The sequence below is a fragment of the Strix uralensis genome, chromosome 20, assembly GCF_047716275.1.
Source record: "Strix uralensis isolate ZFMK-TIS-50842 chromosome 20, bStrUra1, whole genome shotgun sequence".
Classification (NCBI taxonomy): domain Eukaryota; kingdom Metazoa; phylum Chordata; class Aves; order Strigiformes; family Strigidae; genus Strix; species Strix uralensis.
This window is the reverse complement of record NC_133991.1, coordinates 6,538,901-6,558,353: the sequence shown is the minus strand read 5'-3', so window position 1 is coordinate 6,558,353 and position 19,453 is coordinate 6,538,901. Positions and strand designations below refer to the sequence as shown.

Sequence of the window (19,453 nt, the reverse complement as noted above, 5' to 3'; positions counted from 1 at the left end):
TGTTGGAATGGGCTGCCCAGGGCGGGGGTGGAATCCCCATCCCTGGAGGGGTTGAGGAGTCGGGCTGACCCAGCGCTGAGGGATATGGTGTAGTTGAGAACTGTCAGTGTGAGGTTAATGATTGGACTGGATGATCTTCAAGGTCTTTTCCAACCTAGATGATTCTGTGATTCCTTTGCTGGGTGATACTGACCAGAGGATGCCAGCTGGATGGGAAATGTCCAGCCCCTGCTTCTCCACACTCATCAGCATTCCCTTTCTAGGTCTTTGGGCTGGGGAACAAGACTTATGAGCACTTCAATGCCATGGGAAAGTATGTGGACAAGAGACTGGAGGAACTTGGAGCCCAACGCATCTTTGAACTTGGGCTGGGAGATGATGATGGCAAGTGAGTAGCTTGGCTTGGAGGGCTGGGCAGAGCTGGCTAAAGCGTTGTGGGGGTCTTGACAGGGAGTTGGCTCTACTACTAAGAGAAATAAACTTCATAGCACTAACTGTGGGAGCTGACGTGTCTCTGAGTGTGTGTCTGTGCACTCTCCCACAATCGGATAGCTGTACACTTAGAGTATCTTAGAGGATCCTGTGTCTGGGTAAGCCAACATCAGCTTTAAATGACTGTAGTTACACACTCGAGGAGGCTTTGCAGCCTCCTCTGCCTTTGCTGGGCTGCATCTCCATTGCTAACCCAGCCTGTATGGATAAACTCACCCATCCCTGTGGAGGAGGCAAACTCCATCTCCTTGTGAACTGTTTTATGGTGGAAGGCAGCAATTTTTCAACTTGGACAATGATATTTTTTTTTTGACCTCTCTATGATCACCTGAACACCCTGTAATGCTCAACTTAACCAGCTTAACTTAACCAGCTTAACCTAGGAAATTGCATCAACCTGTGGCTTTACCTCTAAGGGCTGCAAGATCTGATGAGAGGGATGTGCTGTATGTGGGAGACTCTGAGCCCAGAAAAATAAGCATTGCCATGGTGGAATTGGCCTTTAGGAAGGTGACCTAATACCAGGAGTGGGTGAGGGGGAGCTGAGTTGGTTAAAGACAGAGTCTGAATAACAAAGCCTTCCTTGGCAGACCTGGTGAAGGGAAGGGGTGGCTGGTATAGTACAGTTCCCTCCTACCCACTTAGTGATCAGAAGATGCTCTTCTGGTGATCTGTGGGCATGTAGACATACCAAAACTGCTTGGATCCAAGGGCAAATGCCTTTTCCTGTGGTGAAGGAGGAAGGATCTCGGATGGCTCCTCTGGGAATAGCCCTTCTCTCCCCCTCGGGCAGGGTTACTGAATCTCTCCTTTGCCCTGGCTAGCTTGGAAGAAGATTTCATCACCTGGAGAGAGCAGTTCTGGCCAGCGGTGTGTGAACACTTTGGGGTGGAGGCTACAGGAGAAGAGTCCAGGTGGGTATGGGAGCAGGTTCTTCTGGGTGCAGAGAGATTGGCCACCTCTGACTGGTGGCTGTGGCATCAGCCCTGAGCCACTGTCCCCTTTCCTGTGTGCTGCCTCCCCTTCCAAACTTGAGCGGGCACGTGTGGAGTGGGGGCTGTTTGGACTGAGCCTGTCCTGGTGTGAGTTTGAACCCAGCTGTGGATTTCTGTTCTGAAGGGCTATGTGATGGGTTTGGTTCCTTTGTGGGGGGCTTTGCTGAGTTGGGATGCTCCCAGTGAAGCTGATGTTTCCTCCTGGTTTGGGCTTTTTTCAAGGTCTACCTGATTCCTGATGTCTTGAGAGGGGCGAAGGGGTTGAAGTTGCATTTGTTTTTGAACTGCAGCAGATCCAGCAAAGCAGATGTTGGTTCTAACTGTACCTTGTGATTTCCGGTTTGACTTTTTTCTCTTTTTCTCTCCCCCTTCCTCCTCCAGCATCCGCCAGTATGAGCTGGTGGTGCACACAGATGTGAACATGAACAAAGTCTACACGGGTGAGATGGGTCGTCTCAAGAGCTACGAGAACCAGAAGCCGTAAGTGCCACACGGCCCTGGGCAGGGTGTACGTGGGCCAGGCTTTGCCTGGCAGAGTCCTTGACGTTTCTAACAACACGTGCTATGTGGGCGGTGTCATTTCTGCAATGCAGCCGTGTGGCAGATACCTGCCCAAGAGAAATGGTCTCAGACCTTCACTGGGACTCTGGGGGATTCCCCAGTTAATGAATCATTAGTGAGTGAGAAGATGGCTGTGTTCACATGTGCTGTTTGGCTGGTACATTTGCAGCACCTGTCTTGAGGTCACTCAGAGCCTTTCCTTGCCCAGGGAAGCTAATGCATGATGGTTGCTTGCAGCATTACTTTGGAGAGATTAGCTGTATAAATTATTTCCAAACTGAAATATCTCTTTGAGGTGTGACATTCCCTCCAATCTACTTTTGCATCACTTGTTCTTAATAGGACCGAAGCTGTTGACTGCTGGGCTGTGCTTAGAAGGAAAATGATCAGTTTTCTCTGCCAGTGTGGGTAGCAGCGGGATCATAATTTGGTTTGTGGTGTGCTTTGAAACATGACCAGGACAGCCCCATGCTCAAATCGTGGGAGCCTGCTCTGGAGGCAGAGGGAGGATGCTTGGATACAGAAAGCACTGTCAGCCTACAGGAGAGTAACCCAGAGGATCCTTGTCTTCCATTCCAGACCGTTTGATGCCAAGAACCCCTTCCTGGCCCAGGTTACAGAGAACCGCAAGCTGAACAAGGGTGGAGAGCGACACCTCATGCACCTGGAGCTGGATATCTCCAATTCCAAAATCAGGTAGTTTCCCATGGGAGACTGCTCCTCTATTCTGGTAGGAGCAGCCTGCGTCAGGAGCAAGGAACAAGGATGTGCCACTGGCCTCGTCCAGCACTTCAGAAGGGGACCTTGTTCTCATAATTACTTAACACTGCCTCTCTGGGCTTCTGTACCACATATCAGGTACCCCATGTCGGGTCTTTCTCACAGCTCTCACGCTGTGCCTGGCCGTGCCAGCTGGCTGCTCTGGGTTCCTCCAGAGCTGGTTGCACATACCTGTCCTACCTGAGCAGTGCCAGCTGCAAGAATTCTCTAGAAATCGTTAGAAAACTGAGGGGGCAGATGAGCTATGAGAGAGGGGGGAGCTGGGAATGGCTCATGCCTGGGTTTGCCTGACTTAGGTGTACCAGCATAGGAGGAATAAAGCCCTGTTCTTAAAAACCCTCTTGCTGGCTTAAATTCCTGTGTGTGCTTGTGAGAAAGCTATGAATCCCGGTTGATTTAATGTAACAAAATGCTGCAGAGGTTTTGAGCAACTTTGCTCCTTGCCTGTCAGGGAGTTGACCTGTCCTTGGTGAAAGTCTGGCCTTGTTGAAGTCTCTGGCAAATCTGCTGTTACCTTGGAGGTCCCTTGTGAAAAACCTGGTTCTTAAAACCATTATTCTGCAATGATCATTTCTGCTATTACTGCTGGCTCTTGGGGATCCCTGATTGTGTAGGCACTGTGTGGTAGGTCAGATCTCGGTGCTGTCGTACTGCCCCTTGCACTAGCCCGCTTCATCTTCTAGCTGAGCAGCTCAGGCTTGGGGTGGATGAGAAGTGGTGCTGGTGTTTCATCTGCTCTCCTCCTGCTCTCGTTCCAGGTACGAGTCTGGGGACCACGTGGCAGTGTACCCAGCCAATGACTCTTCTCTAGTGAATCAGATTGGTGAGATCCTGGGCATGGATCTGGACACGATCATGTCCCTAAACAATTTGGACGGTAAGTGTGGATCACCCCTGAGCGTCAGCAGTTCTTCTTCATCTATGGCCTCTGTCCTTTCCACCAGAGCAGGGGCCAGATCACCTTCAGGTCCCGTAGGGCACCTCCAGGCAAACAGAGACGTCCCATGGCCATGTGAACTGCTGTGCCATTCTAGCAGTGGCACGGAGCCCGCTGCTGGGAGCCAGCTGAAGTGGGTCAGTTGTGAAATGTACTTAGTGTGCGCGTTCAACAACACGTTATGTAACAACACACTCCTAATTACGGACCATCAGCCCCCAGAGCATCCCCCAGCCGAGCAGCCCCGGAACTCCACAGGGGCTCTGGTGCCTGAGATGCTGTTATTCAGTCCTTGGAGGAGGCACAGGCTTGGGGCTGAACTGCCAGGAGGGAGCACTTGTGCTGATACAAAGACCTCTTCTTGGGCGGTGTTCCCAGCAGAGCTGGCCGCTGGCAGGAGGGAGACGGCAGCTGCTGCCCATCTTACTCCTGAAGCAGGGCAGCCTGACCTGAGGCATCAGATGTGCTGGCCCAGGAGCCTAAGGGAGCTCCTGGTTTCAGGAGAGCAAGTGGCTTTAATGCACTGCCAGAGCCCGCTGTGCAGTGTCCCGTGTTGTCTGGCCTCATGCTGTCACTCCTGTCCCTTCCGGAGCTCTTAATTTGCTGAACTGAATGGCTCCAGCCTTGACTGCTGGCACTTACCTTTCCCAAGGCGGCTCTGAGCGCAACTGTCCGTGGCTGAAGGAGACTAAGGACACTTTTGAGGCCAGATCTGAAGGAGGTGTAAGTGTGTGAGGCCAAATTAGCTGTGGAGAACAGCCTTCCTGCTTGATCTGGGAGTTTGCTGGGTGCCTCTGTGCATAGATATCTCAGGGCAGAGAGCCCTGTTGGGGAGCATGGAGTATTTTTTTTTTTCTGGTAATCTGTCAGGCAGCATCTGTGAAACACAAAAGGGGCTACTGGGAGATGTAGCTGCCTGGAGAAGGTGGTGTGCTGGAGCTGCTTCAGTGTGGGATCAGGGCTTTGGCCAACAGGCTGATTCAGCTCTAGGGCTGCTCTCTCCTCCCTGAAGCCCGTTCTCTGTCTCCAGCTCTCCTACACTGTGTGTAGCTGCTGGCACAAAACCTCTAACATAACAGCAAGTGGTTGCTGATTTCTAATTTTTTTTTCTCTCCTTCTTCTCTAGAGGAATCCAATAAGAAACACCCCTTCCCCTGCCCCACGTCCTACCGTACAGCCCTGACGTACTACCTGGACATCACTAACCCTCCCCGTACTAATGTCCTCTACGAGCTGGCCCAGTACGCCACGGATGCCGGCGAGCAGGAGCGCCTCCGCAAAATGGCATCGTCTGCTGCCGAGGGGAAGGTGGGAGCTGTGGCCTGCCCAGCAAAGCTGCTGGGTTGAACTGGGTGCTGGGGGATCCTCAAATGGGATCCAGGACTGTTGGGCACCACGTGCAGAGAGCTGAGGGAGTGTTTGCCAGCCACGTAGGGAAGTCATCATGCGTGTGCCCTCCTTGCCTGCAGGCGCTCTACCTCAGCTGGGTGGTGGAAGCCCGGAGGAACATCCTGGCCATCCTGCAGGACATGCCCTCGCTGCGTCCCCCCATCGACCACTTGTGTGAGCTCCTGCCCCGCCTGCAGGCCCGCTACTACTCCATCGCCTCCTCCTCCAAGGTGAGCGTGCTTCCAGCAGGGACTCAGCCTGCTGAGGCTTCAGCTGCAGCTCCACAGTGCCACCATCCCCCTCTCCAGCTGGGGACAGGACATGGGGAACTTGCCCTCGTAACACTTTCTGCGATAGGGGGCAGCTCTAGTTATCTCTGTGCATGAGAAGAGAGAAAATTGGTTATCCCGACTTTCACAGGGTCTGCAGAGGGTCACACAGCTGCGCCCTGATACCACCCCACTCCCTGCAGCCCTGCTCCTCTTCACCCATAGGCTGTGCTTTCAGGGCTTGGAAGCAAGGTGGTATTTTAGGAGTTGGTCAAATTTCCCTCTTTGCTTTGTGCCTGAAGCCCTGAGGTTGTTGGCGATACTGAGGGAGGCTCCGTGGTCCTGTGATGAGTTGGGTGCAAGACAGAATTCCCATGTGGGGCATGCTGGGAGGTTTGATCTGCCAGGGGAGTAACAGCTGTCCCAGTGTTAACATTAGGTTAAACTTTTCCCCATCCCTCAGCACAAGGGACTGAGCTGCGGGGTCGCTGGGGCTCCCTCTCTGCCTGGCACTGACATCCCTTCCCTGCAGGTTCACCCCAACGCCATCCACATCTGTGCAGTGACGGTGGAGTACGAGACTAAGACGGGACGCCTGAACAAAGGGGTGGCCACCAACTGGCTCAAGAACAAGGTGCCCAACGAGAATGGGAGCAACTCCCTGGTGCCCATGTATGTCAGGAAGTCACAGTTTCGCCTGCCCTTCAAACCCAGCACACCTGTCATCATGATCGGACCGGGAACTGGCATAGCCCCCTTCATCGGCTTCATTCAGGAGCGGGCCTGGCTGAAGCAGCAAGGTGAGTGCCCAGAAACTTCCCTGGGGACTGGATCTGCTGCAGGACTGTGCTCTGCAGGGCCAGGTGGTGCCTTCAAGGTGCATCCTGTGCTGCTCACATCACTGATGGGACTAGCAAAAAGCTGAGGCAGTGGAGCAGGGTGAACAGCAGCAAACGGGAATGCTTTGTCCTCCTCTTGGCCACAGAGGATGTTTGGGGGGGGCTGATAGACCTGGGCCAGTTCTCTGTCTTCTGCCACCACATTTCTGAATAGTCACAGTCAAGTCATTTAGATCCATTTCTAAATCATGTGGGTATTTGGCAGAATCAGTCAACTTCCCCTTAAACAGCAGCAGTTGTGCAGCTCTGCCTCCCCCGGGTTGGCAGACAAGGTGGGGTGGGGAGGGCAGGGGGCCAGCTGATGGGTGCTGTGTGACTCTGCAGGCAAAGAGGTGGGCGACACGGTGCTTTACTATGGCTGCCGCCACGAGCGTGAGGACTACCTGTACCGTGAGGAGCTGGCCCGCTTCCATCAGGAGGGAGTCCTCACCCAGCTCAACGTTGCCTTCTCCAGGGACCAGGCTGAGAAGGTACTGCTCTAGTCCCCCAGCTGCTTGTTTGTGCTGCCCACAATCGCTCCCAGCCGTGGCAGTGGGGGAAGAAAAGGCTTCAAGGGCTGGAGACACCCAGCCTGGAGCCTCGCTGCTAGGGAAGGCCTATGACAGTCATAGGAGCACCCAGCTCAGGGTCTTGTGAGCCACAAGCATGGGCTTGGCTTCCCCTCTCTCACCATGGCCTGTGGTGTGGGGGCTCTGTCCCTCTCACCTCACTGCCACCTTGTTTCCTGCCAGGTTTATGTTCAGCACTTACTGAAGAAGAACAAGGAAAACATTTGGAAGCTGCTTAATGAGGGGAACGCTCATATCTATGTGTGCGGGTAAGTCCAGTGGCAGGGAAGGGACTTTGGCAAAACATTCCTTTTCTCAGGAAAACGACCGTGACTCAGTTTACCCACTTGTGTGTTACAAGCCCTGGGAGGGTTACACTGTCCTTGTTCCAGGGAGGGCATGTGGCCAGGCAGATGGGCTGGGGTGAGCGAACCATCCATGTCCGGGTGTTGAGAGGCAGCCAGGGCTCTGTGGCTCTGATGTGTTACTGCCTCGCTCACGCTCCCCTTGTTTCCAGCGACGCTCGCAACATGGCCCGGGACGTGCAGAACACCTTCTACGAGATCGTGGCCGAGTTTGGGAACATGAGCCAGCCCCAGGCTGTGGACTATGTAAAGAAACTGATGACCAAGGGCCGGTACTCTTTGGACGTCTGGAGCTAAGAGCGAGGCTGGTGGGGCCGGGGAGAGAACGGGTCCCCTGGCGTGGGCCCGTGGGAGGTGGAAAGTGCCTGCTTACCCACTGCTGCTGTGGGTGACAGTGTTGTCCCCAGCCCCCGGCTACCCCAGTGTCACTCCCAATCCCTCCTGGGCCACAGTAGCCCCCTGGGGCAGGCTGCGTACCCAGGGGGGTGGAAGGGGTTGAGAGGGACAGAGGGGTAGCTCAGGCTGTTGTCCAGGAGCTGTGGTGCCTCTGGCACCCCAGGGAGCACTTCATGGCACCAGCCTTAGGTCAGGGACACAGGTGACGTGGGGCAGGAGTGACGGATGGTGCTGGGGGAGCTCTGGGCTCCTTCCCTGAACACAAAGTGTTGCCTTATCCCCTGGGGCTGGACACCACCCTGCCGCACGGCCAGCCTGGCTCCAGCAGAGGGGTGGAGGAGCCAGCAGCCCCCTGCGCTGCAGGATCGAGGTGAGGGCATGGCATGGGGCAGCGATCCATCCTCGCCTCCCTCCCGCCCCGTTTGGCCATCTCTGGGATGTGGGGCTGGCAGCTGGCTCTGGGCACAGGGCTGCCCCACGCCACCAGGACCCCACAGGCACCCCACGCCTTTCCCCCACTGCCCGCCTTTGCTCCAGCACACAGCAGGGAGGGGATGGCTCCTCTCCCCTCAGAAGAGACCTGCTCTGGGGCGGGGGGTGTGTGTCTGTCCGCAGGGGCCCTGCTCCCTCCCTGGGGTCCTGCAGCTGGCAGCTCCCCTGTGCCCAGCCCCTCCCTCATGCTGTGTATGGTCATTTTTTAAATACTGTTTTTATTTTAACATCTTTGTGATTTAATCATAGAAAAAAACCCCAACAACTTTCAGGCTGTCCAATGACTGTAAATTATTTAAATACATTTGCCCTTGGAATAAAATTACTGTTTCTGTAATTTCCTTCCTCCTCTCTCTCTGCTCAACCAGAGGGAAGAGGGAGGCAGGAGGAGCAATGGCTGCTAACCAGGAGGAAACCTGGGGAACAGGCGGCAACTCTGGGTTTAGGGTGAGCTGGGGGTGAGGATGGCAGCTGGGGGCACAGCTCTGGGCCGAGGCACAGCTGTGCTAATGTGCTGTTGGACACTGAGTCCTGCTGGGCCCTGCTCAGCTCCTTGGGCAGCCAAAGCTCTGGCCACAGCCTGTGGCACGGGGCTGTGTGGGCTGAGGCGTGCCAGGGTGTCATGGATATTGTCTCCCTTTCTAGGGACTGGCACCAGAGGAGTTGAAATATGCTCCTTCCTGTCACTGATACCTGTTTCTGGAATTCTTTAATTGGACTCTATGCCAGCAGGCTGACCTGGAATAGCAGCTCTAGAAATGCCCAGAGCTAATGTATTTCTCCATAATCCATTCCTCTCTTCTTGAGACTCTCTTTGTGGGTGTTTAAATTTGTTTCCCTTTGATCTAGTTTCCGTTCCTCGTTTCATGGGACTGATTTTTGTGATCTCCTCCCTGGAGCTTCAGGTTTTGTTTTTCAGCTGGTGCGTTGTCCCAGCCTGTCTCATGGCTGTAGTTAACAATGTTGTGCATTAATTCTGCCCATGGAGGGAGTTGCTTGGGGGCATCTTGAAAATTATCACCTAGTATCTCGCAGATAGATAACACTTTTCCATCTTTTGTGTGGCCATAAGGCACTTAGAGGTGCTCTTCAACAGCTTCCCAATTGCGCCAGTTGTCACAAGCCCATTCTTATGAGAAGCTGGAACTCTGATTCACTCCGTGCCTCCATAAGTAACCAGTGACACTACTTGCCATCCTGCCACTACGCCAATTGGTCATGGATGGAGTGATGCACTTCACTCATAGGAGAGAAGTAGCAATGTTTATTGATATAAAACAGCGATTTAACAAAGTTTGATAGTAAATGTGACAGTGGTTTAACAGGATCCAATGGCAAGGTTCACGTGGTATTTACTGCATAGAGGACGGGGTCAGACAAAACTGCCCGGGAGACCCTCCTGTGAGTGACACAGTTCAGAGGGGACCCCCTTGCTTTCTAAACTCCTTCTCAGAGAGGAGTCTGGGTGAGGCTGGATCCACTCCTAGTCCCAGGCTTGGTCAGTAGTTTATGTCTAAAGGACTATATGTGTGCAGTCAATCCTTTGTATCACTCAGCTAAGATTTCAAAGCTTTAGCATGCTATTACTCACTTACTGAGAATCTGTTAAGGCAAGGACTCTCTCAATCTCAAGGAGTAACCCTGTGAGGTGTCCCTACTCACAGGGAGAGCCAGGAGAGCTCAGCGGGCCCTGGGCTGCCCACGTGTTACAGAGTAAGATGACTGACTCATAGTTACATTTGTGTACCGACTACAGATGTTGGCTTCTTCCCAGGTTGGCTCGAGTCAGCCACTGAGCAGCACTGTGGTTGGGTGGTCGCATTGCTCATGTGAGCCCTTGGCTATCGTGGTGTTATCTGTGTCCCCACATCCAGAGTCGATGCAGCCATGACCAAACACATCCATTACAATCGCCACCGGCAGTTATCACTGATAATACAGCTCAGGGTGGGGGGAGCTGGCAGCTCACAGCGCTGCCCTCCTGTCCCGTTCTGCATCCCAGCTGGTATGGGGATAGCTGGAGGTGCTTTTTCTTCCCTCCCCCAACACAACGTGACCAATACCAGGCAGGCCAAAACCACAGAGCGCACAAGCTGTTCCAAACCACCCCAGCAACCCGAGGCAGCACCTTTCCTTTATTTTTACACGCGCATCCTCCAGAGATGCGGGACCAGGGTGCTGTTTGCACCATGAAACCAGCATGAAACCTGGTTCAGGCTTGTAGTGCTCCCACCCCTCCAGCGCCACAGCTCCTCCACCTCCGTCCCTCGGCCCTGCGGCTTGAAGGTAAAGGAGGAACCAGGGTACGACACACCCTGGAAGGCAGCGCTTGGGCACAGCCTCCAGCTGCCCTTGAAAGTAAAGATGGCTACCGGGGCAGCCAGGGAAGCGATTGCTTGCAGCCGATGAGATGTGAGGGCCTCTCTGCCTTCAACACGCAGGGGCTGCCCTGGGTGCAGGGCTGGGGAGAGCCTTGAGCACCCCCAGAGCTGTGTAAGAGGCACCGCCAGCCCTGGACCCAGCCTTGTCCCAGGGGAGATGATGGAAGCCGGGCACCCCGGGCTGCCCGCAGTGGGGTGGGGAGTGCTTGCAGAGCTGGGCTTGACCCCAGAGAACCATCCCAGTAAATGTCTTCGGGGCAGAGGGAAGGGGAGCAGCTGTCCCAGGCACCCTGCTCTCCTGGAGGAGGAAGGCAGATGGGACAGGAGTTGCAGGGTGCTGCTGGCTCCAGATGAATGACTCAGGCACAGATCCAGCACTGCAGTGAACACACGGTCTATTTGTGAGCAGGCCCCAAGCTCTGTCCCAACCCAGGCTTCCAAGGAACAGGGTGAGACACCAGAGTACGGACGGCATCGAGGAGGTGGGGATGGGAGATGGAGCTGGTGGGGAGAAACAGTCCTGGCCCCCACACTGCCCACCTTCAATTCTGCTTCGTGTCTTTGTTCTTGTTCTGAAACTTCTGGTGGACGGCGCGGAGGGTGGTCAAGAAGTTCCCCAGGAAGAGGATGAAGAAGGAGAGGCCACACATGAGGACCTACGGGAGGTGCACGTCAGCAGGAGGGACCTCCTGGGGCATCCCTCTCCCCAGGGCAGCTGCCCGGGGCCTCCTTACCTGCCACTCCTTGCATTCTGGGTGCTGGATCATGCGGAAGAGGATGATGGCGTTGTAGAGCTGCCAGAACTGCAGAAGAGAGAAGATTTAGGGGAGTTTCTGCTTTCAGAGGCTCATCAACTCCATGCTGACGCTCATCCAGCCGTTCCCTCTGGGCACAAACCCCACGCAGACCTCACATGAGGCCAGCCTGCCCCAGCACGCAGGGAAACCCCATCAAGTCTTGGGGCCAGAGGACTTGTCTCCCCCTTTCTTGCCAACTTCTGGAGCCCAATAACCAGGAAGAAGCCTCAGACCAGCCTACTGCTTTTGGCCATCGGCCTAAATGATCTGACCAAGGAAGAACTGGACTTTCAGTAGCTGAAGCTCAGGAAGGGTTTTGGAAGGGTTCTTGGAGCCAGCACCTCTGCTGTATTCTGCACAGCACTTAGCAGAACTACCAGCAGCCCCCCAGGTCCTCTCCATCTCACTAGACAAGTCATGGGGGTGGGTGCTTTGGAGGAAAAGGAAAAGGCTCAGCATTTGCTGAAAGCATTTCCCTGCTCCTGGCATCCGTATTGCATGGCTGCAGCAGCCTGCGGGGACCTGTGCGATGTCCACGCTGCCCTGGGGCACAATCCGCTCCCACCCAGGGCTCTGGCCTCTCAGTGCACACTCACCTGCCCAAAGAAGAGGAAAGGAAGCAGGAACGTGAGGCCTCTCCACATCCAGGACTGGAAGCCCTCTGCAAAGGATGAAGGTTTGCATGGGGACCCACGAACATGTTATAGGTGGGGACCAGACAGAGCCCAGCTCCTGAGGCTGCGGGCAGGGAGGTTTAGTGGCCACCCTGTGCCCGGCTGGGAAGGTCCTGCCAGGCTAACACAGCCTTGCCGTGGGCACTTGAGCCCGCAGGCAGGACTGCGGCAGGGATTCCTAGCGCTAACCTAACGTGGGCCTCTGGAGGAGGCTGCTCTGATGGAGCTTCCCCTGCCCACAGCTGCCGTCCTCAGCTCGAGCACTCGGTGTCGCAGGGGCCGGGGAGCTGGCAGCCCACAAGTACGTTGGGTGTTGGAGGGATGTTTTGTGTCTGAAGGAGCTTCCTGAGGAAAGCTCGGATGCCAGGAGCCACATCCACTGCCACCTCACATCCCGAGGGAGGCAGCTGTGGGCTGGTGGCCCCAGGAGAGCAGGAAGAGGGGAGCACCCAGTCGACGGGATGCTGCCACCTCACGGGAGATGCTGCTCTCAGAGCTTCAGCTTTATTTGTAGCTTTTACTGCTTCTGCAACTTGCAAACTGCAGTCAAACTAACCTCAAAACAAAAATAACCATCACCGTTGCCTTTAACAGAAACCACAGCTCCCAGTTAGCAGAGCACTGGTCTGGTGCTGGGAGGGAGGCTGCCAGCAGCCGTGGGCCCTGTGGCAACAGGAGGTCCAGTTGGAGTGGGACAAGCAGTAAGGGAAGATCCCGGCTTACCCACAGTCAGGTCCATGTTGTGCCTCTCGCCCAGCGCTCGCAGCCGGTACAAGCACCCGCTCTGATAGTAGTACTGGAGGAACTGCACGAAGCCTGCAAGGAGAGCGTGGATGTGGTCAGCAGACACCCAGGCACCATCCCCTGGCCCCAGCATCTGCTCTGAGATGACTCTGCACGCAAAGACCATCCCAGCGCCAGGGCGGTGGAGAGCAGGACAGAGGCCAAGGGAAAACCCAGGTGAGCTGAGAGCTGCGAGCAGCTACAGCTGGGCCTCCGTGTGTCGCGGAGCCAGGCAGGCACGCTCGGCACCCGAGGCCAGGCCTGGTCCCAGCCCCGTGCCCCAGCATGTGGCATCACTTACTCTGGTACATGGAGAAGGAGAGGAACTGGCTCCTGAACATCTGGTACATGAGCCCATCTGGCCTGCAGAGAGACGGTGCTCGCTGGGGGATGTGGGGCTGAGAGGAGACACAGCCAGCCCTGCCTGCCCCACAGCCAGCGTAAGGGCACTGCTGCCTTGCCCCGGCCCCCACCAAAGCAGGGGGACGCCCCAGCTCAGGCACCATGTCACCACACCTCGTGTTTCCCTGCCACACAGAGGTGTCCACGGTGGCTTTTGTTTGGGTGCCCGGGCCAGGCGAGGAGGACGTGGAGCTGATTGTTAGACCACAACACGCACAGAGCAGGCCTACGGCCACGGGTTAGGGCAGCGGAGGCCCCTTCACCTGAGCTGGCCACAGCCCAAGCAGGCCCCCCATGAGATGGGGGGATGCAGACTTACCACGTCAGCATGACACCTGAGAGGAAGGTGGAGACGTAGTGATGGAAAACCCACCAGCCTTTGATTCTGGAAGACACAGAGAAGGGGCGTCAGGTCTGGAGCATAAATCAAGACCCAAACATGCACCAGGAGAGCGAAGCCAGCCCAGCACCAGCCGCCCTCCAGCTCCGGGTGAGGAGCAGGGCTGGTTACGAAATGGCTGTGTGCGGAGCAGGACCCAGCGCCTCCGGACTAGGCAGCACCCAGGGGCTGGGGCCCTTCCAACCGCTGCTCCACCTTCCTGCACCGCCTCTGCACGGGGAGTTCCTCCCGCGCTGCTCATCAGCAGGGTTTGCTACACAGCCTGAGTAGGAGGGAGCTGCTCCCTTGGGAAGCCAGAGCTACACAGTGGGTCCCAACTCCCCGGCCTTGTAGAGGACCAACTCACCACACGGCCCTCTCCCTGAGCACTAGGGACTCACTTGGATCCGTTGTTGATCAAGATGCCTTCCCGGATGGTGAGGGTGCAGTAGTACCACACCAAGACGAAGTTAAAGACGGCATCTGTCACCCTGGTGGGAAACAAAGCGCGGTGTAAAGGCAGCAGCAGAGCCACTGCCCCGGCATCGAGGGCACAGGCACCGAGAGCCATCGCTGCAGGATGCTCGTCCACCCTGCGGGCAGGGGGACCCGCTTCTCCACCATCCACCACGGTCACAGTGAGACAGCCGCAGCCACAAAAGCCACCCCACCTCCAGGGCAGTGGCCAGAGCCTTTGTCAGGATCTCCTGTTCAGCTCCGGACCTTTCAGGGTGGGAGAGGAGAACATGGGGGCCCTGGGAGGAGATCTCTGCCCCACCCCTTACAGAGAGCATCCAAGCCAGACCCACCTGGAGTTGAGAAGGAACTGACAGGAGGAGGAGACAATGAGTAAGATGATGGTGAGGTAGAGCTTGAATTTCTCATACTCATCCTTATATGCGAACCTGCAGGGAAACAGAAGAACAGGCTTGGAGCAAGGTGGCTGCTGGAAGTCTGTGTCCTCCCATCCCAGCTGGCCGGACAAAAGTGATGTTCTGTTGGGAACCTCTGGGACATGCTCTGGAAAAACCTTGTCCCCTGGGTATTTCTGAGAGGGGAGAACAGCAGGCTGCTTTCACACAGGTGAGACAGCTTCAAGACACCCCAAACCATGCCAGCCTGGCGGGTGGCCCAGAGGACTCCGGGAAGCTGTGCAGATTGGCGTCTGCTCAGCTCTTCAAGGGAAACCTGTGGAGCTGAGGGGGAGATGGGGGCTCCTGGCTGGGCACCTCTGGCATTAGTGTCCCAGCATGGGGAGGGCTCTCATGAGCCAAATCTGGCCACTGGTGTTTCCCAAGGGACAAGGAGGGGGCGCGCCAGTGGCTGCACAAATCTGTCTCTCCTGGAAATCCCTAACACGGGGGAAACCTGGACACGGCTTCGGTGGAGGAGCCTATTTAGCTCGCCAGAGCTAACGGTCCATCCCAGCCCAGCGGCAGGAGTGTAAGGAGGAGCCAAGGACTCAGCTAATTCTGGGAAGGGAAGCAAGGAACAGCCCGGGAAGGGAATCTGCACCAGGCAGGTCAAGCCAGCCTCGTGTCTGCACATGCAGCAGCTCAGCCCACGAGGAGTTGTTGTTTCCCGGTGACAAGGGGATCCCAAGCCCAGCAAAGCCCAGGGCAGCAGCTCCAAGAGGGCCGTACTTGGCCTGCTTGCTGAGCAGCGTGACGTTCACGTTCCCGAGCACCAGACTCAGGTACAACCTGGGGAGAGAGCAGAGGCGTTAGGACGGGCGCCTGCCCGGGAGCTGGCAGCGCGGCCGCGGAGGCGAGGCAGAGCCGTCCCCTCATGTGCCACCGCTGACGCTGAGGGCCCGTGAAGGAGCCCCCAGCTGTTTTCCACTCGGAGCTGCCAGACAGCGTGACTGGCACAAACGCTCCCTCTCCTCCCAAGGGCAGGGGGAAGGGTGGCCAAGCACACCCCCCCCCACCTCCTGTGGGCACCGGGGTGTTCACCGGGATTCCCCCCGCGCATGGCCACCGTTCAAGGGCGGGTGAAGGCCACGAGCAGGCAGAGGAGCGAGGGGGGAGGAGGGCAGCACTGCAGAGGCTCAGCCTGGCTCCAGCCCAGCGTGCTCCGGGGAGCCTGAGCGGAGCAGCATGGCTGTGACACTGCCGGGAGCAGGGTGACAGCAGGTTTGTGTCTTGCAGTGTTACAGCCGCAGGGACGTGGAGGGAGGACTTGGTGTTTCACCCCGAGATGAGGCGCCTCTTACCCGTTCTTCTTTGGCAGATAGGCCTCCATCTCGAAGAAAACATTCTGCCTCTCTTTTATTAGGCTCTGGGTCTCTTGGATGGACTCCTCCTGTTCAGGACTCACGTTGGCTTTGCATCTGGGGAGGAAACACAGGTGCTGGTATCAGGATAGCCTCTGTAACACAATCAGCACGTGCCAGCACTCGATAAGTGACTGTCTTAGGCAAGGACACCCCAAGGACAGGGAAGATGGACTGGAGGCAAGTCCATGACTCCATCTGCAGGGCGAGCTCCTCTGTCAGGCTGGGATGTCACTTGAGAAAAGGAAGCAGGAATGAGAGCAAGGGGAGGCCAGACGGGTCTTCTCGCCCTCGAGGAAGGATGGAGAGAGCTTTGTGCGGGAGCGGGGTGGTTCAAGTTACCTGCGAAGCCTTTGCAAGCTCTGAACTGCAAACAAGGCACAAATCAGGGCAGAGGAAAGGGAAGCTGAGGAAGATCTGCCTGGGTGAGTCCAGACCTCCACAGCACTTTGCTATCAGTGAGGCTCCAGTAAGGTTTGTGTTGGAGACAGAGACATGTGATGCGTTCGCTAGCCCTGTCCTTGCTGCTCTCCCCTCCCGTCCTGTGTCGTCACAGGACAACAACTTACTTTTTGAGGGACAACGACAGCTCCTTCAGCTGCTTCTTCTGCCGTGCGATGGAGCTGGAGATCCCATCTTGGAGCTTGGTTAGCTCCTCGAGTTTCTGCTTGTACAGCTTGTGATTATCCTGGGAAGGAGAGACCAGCATGCATTACAGCTGTCTGCCCAGCTGTCCCTGCCCTCGGGGACATCTGCTGACACATCTGTTAAAAACTCTCTTTAACTTCACCTGCACAGCAGCTGGGTAAGACGAGAGGTAGGTAGAAACCACAGGCAAAAAGCCAGGCGTGTCTGGGGACAGCCTGCAGCCATCCCTGCCTCTGTGGGGGCAGAAGCAGGCGCTGGGGACACCCATCCCCAATCCCAAGGAAGTTATCTACAGGTGCAGGCACATCCGCACGGCACAGCCTGGTCCTGCCCTCGCGCGTGGCTCGTGTCCAGCCCCCCTCCAGCTGCAGGCTGGGAAAGTCCAGCCAGCAAGACAGTCCTGCTCCAGGGATGCTCCCGTGGCTGGGAAACCACTGACTGCGGCACAGGGCATAGGAAAGACTCAGAAAAAAACGCTGCTGGGGCCAGGGCTACAACTGAGGGCCACAGCCACCCGGGAGCAGTGGCTTGGACTGCTGGGATGGGACGAGCAGCTCGCTCTGCCTGGAGGTGTCAGATCCAGGCGGTGATACCTCACCAGACCCAAGCAGGGTCAGATACACAAACACAATACATTCAGAGATGATCACAAGGCTTTTATTACCTCACTGTCCCCGAGAGGGTTTCCCAACAAGTACCCGAGTGAGGTGAACAGCAAGTGGGGAGGTTCAAGGCACTGCGGAGCGATGGTCCATGGCGAGGAGCAATGGGCGTGGGCTTATGAGGTTTTTATGTTAAAATGGGCAATGGGCAATAAATCTAGGTGACGTGCTGGCTAGTGGAGAGCCTTGCGGGTGGACACGTATGGGAAACCCAGCCGAGGACAACATAAGCAACAATATGCTACAGTGTGGAATGGACATTTCTGCTGCCTGAACAAAGCATAAAGGGATTTATTATAAAGAATCTGGGCAATGGCTGCCCTGACCTCCATCGCCTGTCTCCTCGCCACCCTTCCGCACGTAACCGTACAGAGGCTCGTGCAGCACCTGCTGCTGCCCCGACCTGTGGCTCTGGGGCTCCATCCCAAGCACCCCCCAGGGAAGCTGGAAGGGGCCCATCAATGAGCCGGACAAAGGGGATGGACTTGCAGCAGGGCTGCAGCCAACTGCGCGGCTGCTCGTGCGACAGTAACCCAACCGCACCTGGGTAAGGCGAGATCCCATTCTTCCGCTATATTTAGAAAGAAAAGGAGAGAGCCTGCTGGATCAATGCTCCTTCTTGTCCAGGTCAGCTTGAAAACAGCCTCACCTCGACCACGGGCAGCCTGAACGCCACTTCCACCACCAAGGGATTAAATGCCACTTGCAACAACCCTTGGATCAGGATCTTGGACTAGACCTTGACGCACACACATTTTAGCCTCCCTAACTCTTATCAAGCACTTTATCAGCAGATCTCAAAGCTGTTCCCAAAGGAGAAAGGTGAAACCAAGACGTGGAGGAGGGAAACAACTCATTCTCCCTCCGGTGACAAGCAGCAGGGTGGGAACAGATCCCAGATAGCCCTGGTTCCTCCCGCAGTGATTTATGTCCCCAATCTCTCACGGGACGTTCCCTGCTCGACCATCAAACCTTCCAGCTCCCATCTGGCATCACCTCCTCCTCTTGCTCTGGAGTTAACTGAGAGCAAGTGGCTTTTGTGACAACTCGTTTAGCTGTCCCAGCATCTGAGCACCACGCTCGGAGAAAGCCCGGATCAGGAGCCACCCAGGAGTTTTCCAAAGGAAAGGGCCGGCCCCGCACGGCTGCACGCGGGGTTCAAGGCGGGCAACCCGGGACAGCCAGGCAAGTCCTGTGGAGCAAGAGGTTTCTCAAAGCCTCCCTTGCCCCAGATCTGGGTACAGCTGCAATGTGTCCGCAACAACATCCGCTTCGCCCCGCTCCCGAGGGGGAAAGGAGGGGGAAAGGGAACTGGTGCAGATGCAGCTGATTGATCTGAACTGCAGCAGAAGATGTGAGCCAACCTTTTCCTTGGGTGACCCCCGTCTGAGCTGAACCCTGCCCACTCCCTCCCCCGGCAGCGAGCGCCCTGGGGATTACACAAAGCAGGTGAAACACCTCCGATGCCAGGCACCTTTCCGGCACAGAGCCCCCGGCCTGCCCCGGCGGGGTCGGGGCACCGGAGGGAGGGTCCCCCGGCGGGACAAGGCTGTAGCGTGACCGGATTCCGGGCTGCCTCTGCTCCCCGGCTTCGGGCTTGCGCGGGAGCTGAGCGGGGCGAGAAGGACCGTGGAGCGGCATCCGCACGCCTCGTTCCCGGCCGTGCCAGGCCGGGCAGCGCCGCTCCCCGCTTTTAAAAACTCGGGAGATTGGGCGTCCCCACGGCCCGGGCACCGCAGGCTGGCCAGTCCGGTCGCCCAGCCCTGGAAGGCCCCGGCTCTTGCCAGACCCTTCCTGCCCAGGCAGGGCTCCTCGGCGGGGCCCCGGCGACCCCCCGGCCCTGCTCCGAACCCCCCTCCCCAGCGGCACAAGGACTCAGCTGCGAGCCCTGCCCGGGGCGAAACGTGAGGGAGACCCCGGGGACAGGAACCCCGCGGTGCCCCGGCTCGGCGGGAGGGGTCCCCCGCCCCCCCGCTGCCCCGGCAGAGGTTAGCGATCCCCCCGCCCCGCTGCTCCGGGGGCGAGGCGAGCCCTGATGCAACCCCCGAGCGGTCCCTCGGCCCCAACCGGCGCTTGTCCGAGGTCCCCGGGCCGGGGGGGGTGTCCCGCGGCGCGGCGGCGGTACCTGGATGCGCTGGTAGCCGTCCTGCAGCTCCTCCCACTCCCGCAGGCACTCGGCGACCGAGGCGCCGCCGGCCATGGCGGCGATGGCGGCGGGAACACGGCCCCGGCCCGCGGCGCTGGGCGCGCGCCGCTCCCGCCCCGCTTCCGCGCACGCCCCGTCGGGGGCGGGGCTAACGCGGGGGCGTGGTCACGGGGGGTGGGGGCG

General features: G+C 57.2%; 2 protein-coding genes across 9 annotated transcripts in view; one reads left to right on the top strand and one right to left on the bottom strand.

Moving 5' to 3' along the window:
* The window catches only part of POR (cytochrome p450 oxidoreductase), a 31,834-nt gene extending 23,374 nt beyond the window's left edge, over positions 1-8,460 (top strand). For all 7 annotated transcript variants that reach the window (XM_074890714.1, XM_074890718.1, XM_074890717.1 and 4 more), the window contains 11 exons: positions 264-388; positions 1,317-1,406; positions 1,869-1,967; positions 2,628-2,744; positions 3,587-3,705; positions 4,892-5,073; positions 5,235-5,384; positions 5,956-6,223; positions 6,647-6,792; positions 7,054-7,139; positions 7,388-8,460. In XM_074890714.1, the coding sequence (XP_074746815.1) occupies positions 264-388; positions 1,317-1,406; positions 1,869-1,967; positions 2,628-2,744; positions 3,587-3,705; positions 4,892-5,073; positions 5,235-5,384; positions 5,956-6,223; positions 6,647-6,792; positions 7,054-7,139; positions 7,388-7,532 (1,527 nt within the window). In that variant the 3' untranslated portion in view covers positions 7,533-8,460. The remainder of the gene's footprint in view (positions 1-263; positions 389-1,316; positions 1,407-1,868; positions 1,968-2,627; positions 2,745-3,586; positions 3,706-4,891; positions 5,074-5,234; positions 5,385-5,955; positions 6,224-6,646; positions 6,793-7,053; positions 7,140-7,387) is intronic.
* Positions 8,461-10,743: 2,283 nt separating this feature from the next.
* Positions 10,744-19,400, bottom strand: TMEM120A (transmembrane protein 120A). 2 transcript variants are annotated; one of them, XM_074890721.1, is made up of 13 exons: positions 19,250-19,400; positions 16,384-16,502; positions 15,755-15,871; positions 15,183-15,242; positions 14,349-14,444; positions 13,941-14,030; positions 13,480-13,545; positions 13,060-13,121; positions 12,699-12,791; positions 11,898-11,962; positions 11,239-11,307; positions 11,045-11,160; positions 10,744-10,881 (listed from the first exon to the last, which is right to left on the bottom strand). In XM_074890721.1, exons 1-12 carry the CDS (start codon positions 19,322-19,324, stop codon positions 11,047-11,049), a joined length of 1,026 nt encoding a protein of 341 aa, XP_074746822.1. In that variant the 5' UTR covers positions 19,325-19,400; the 3' UTR covers positions 10,744-10,881; positions 11,045-11,046. The 2 variants fall into 2 exon arrangements, with proteins under 2 accessions (XP_074746822.1, XP_074746821.1); XM_074890720.1 differs by lacking the exon at positions 10,744-10,881 and having other exon boundaries at positions 10,883-11,160.
* Positions 19,401-19,453: the final 53 nt, after the last annotated feature.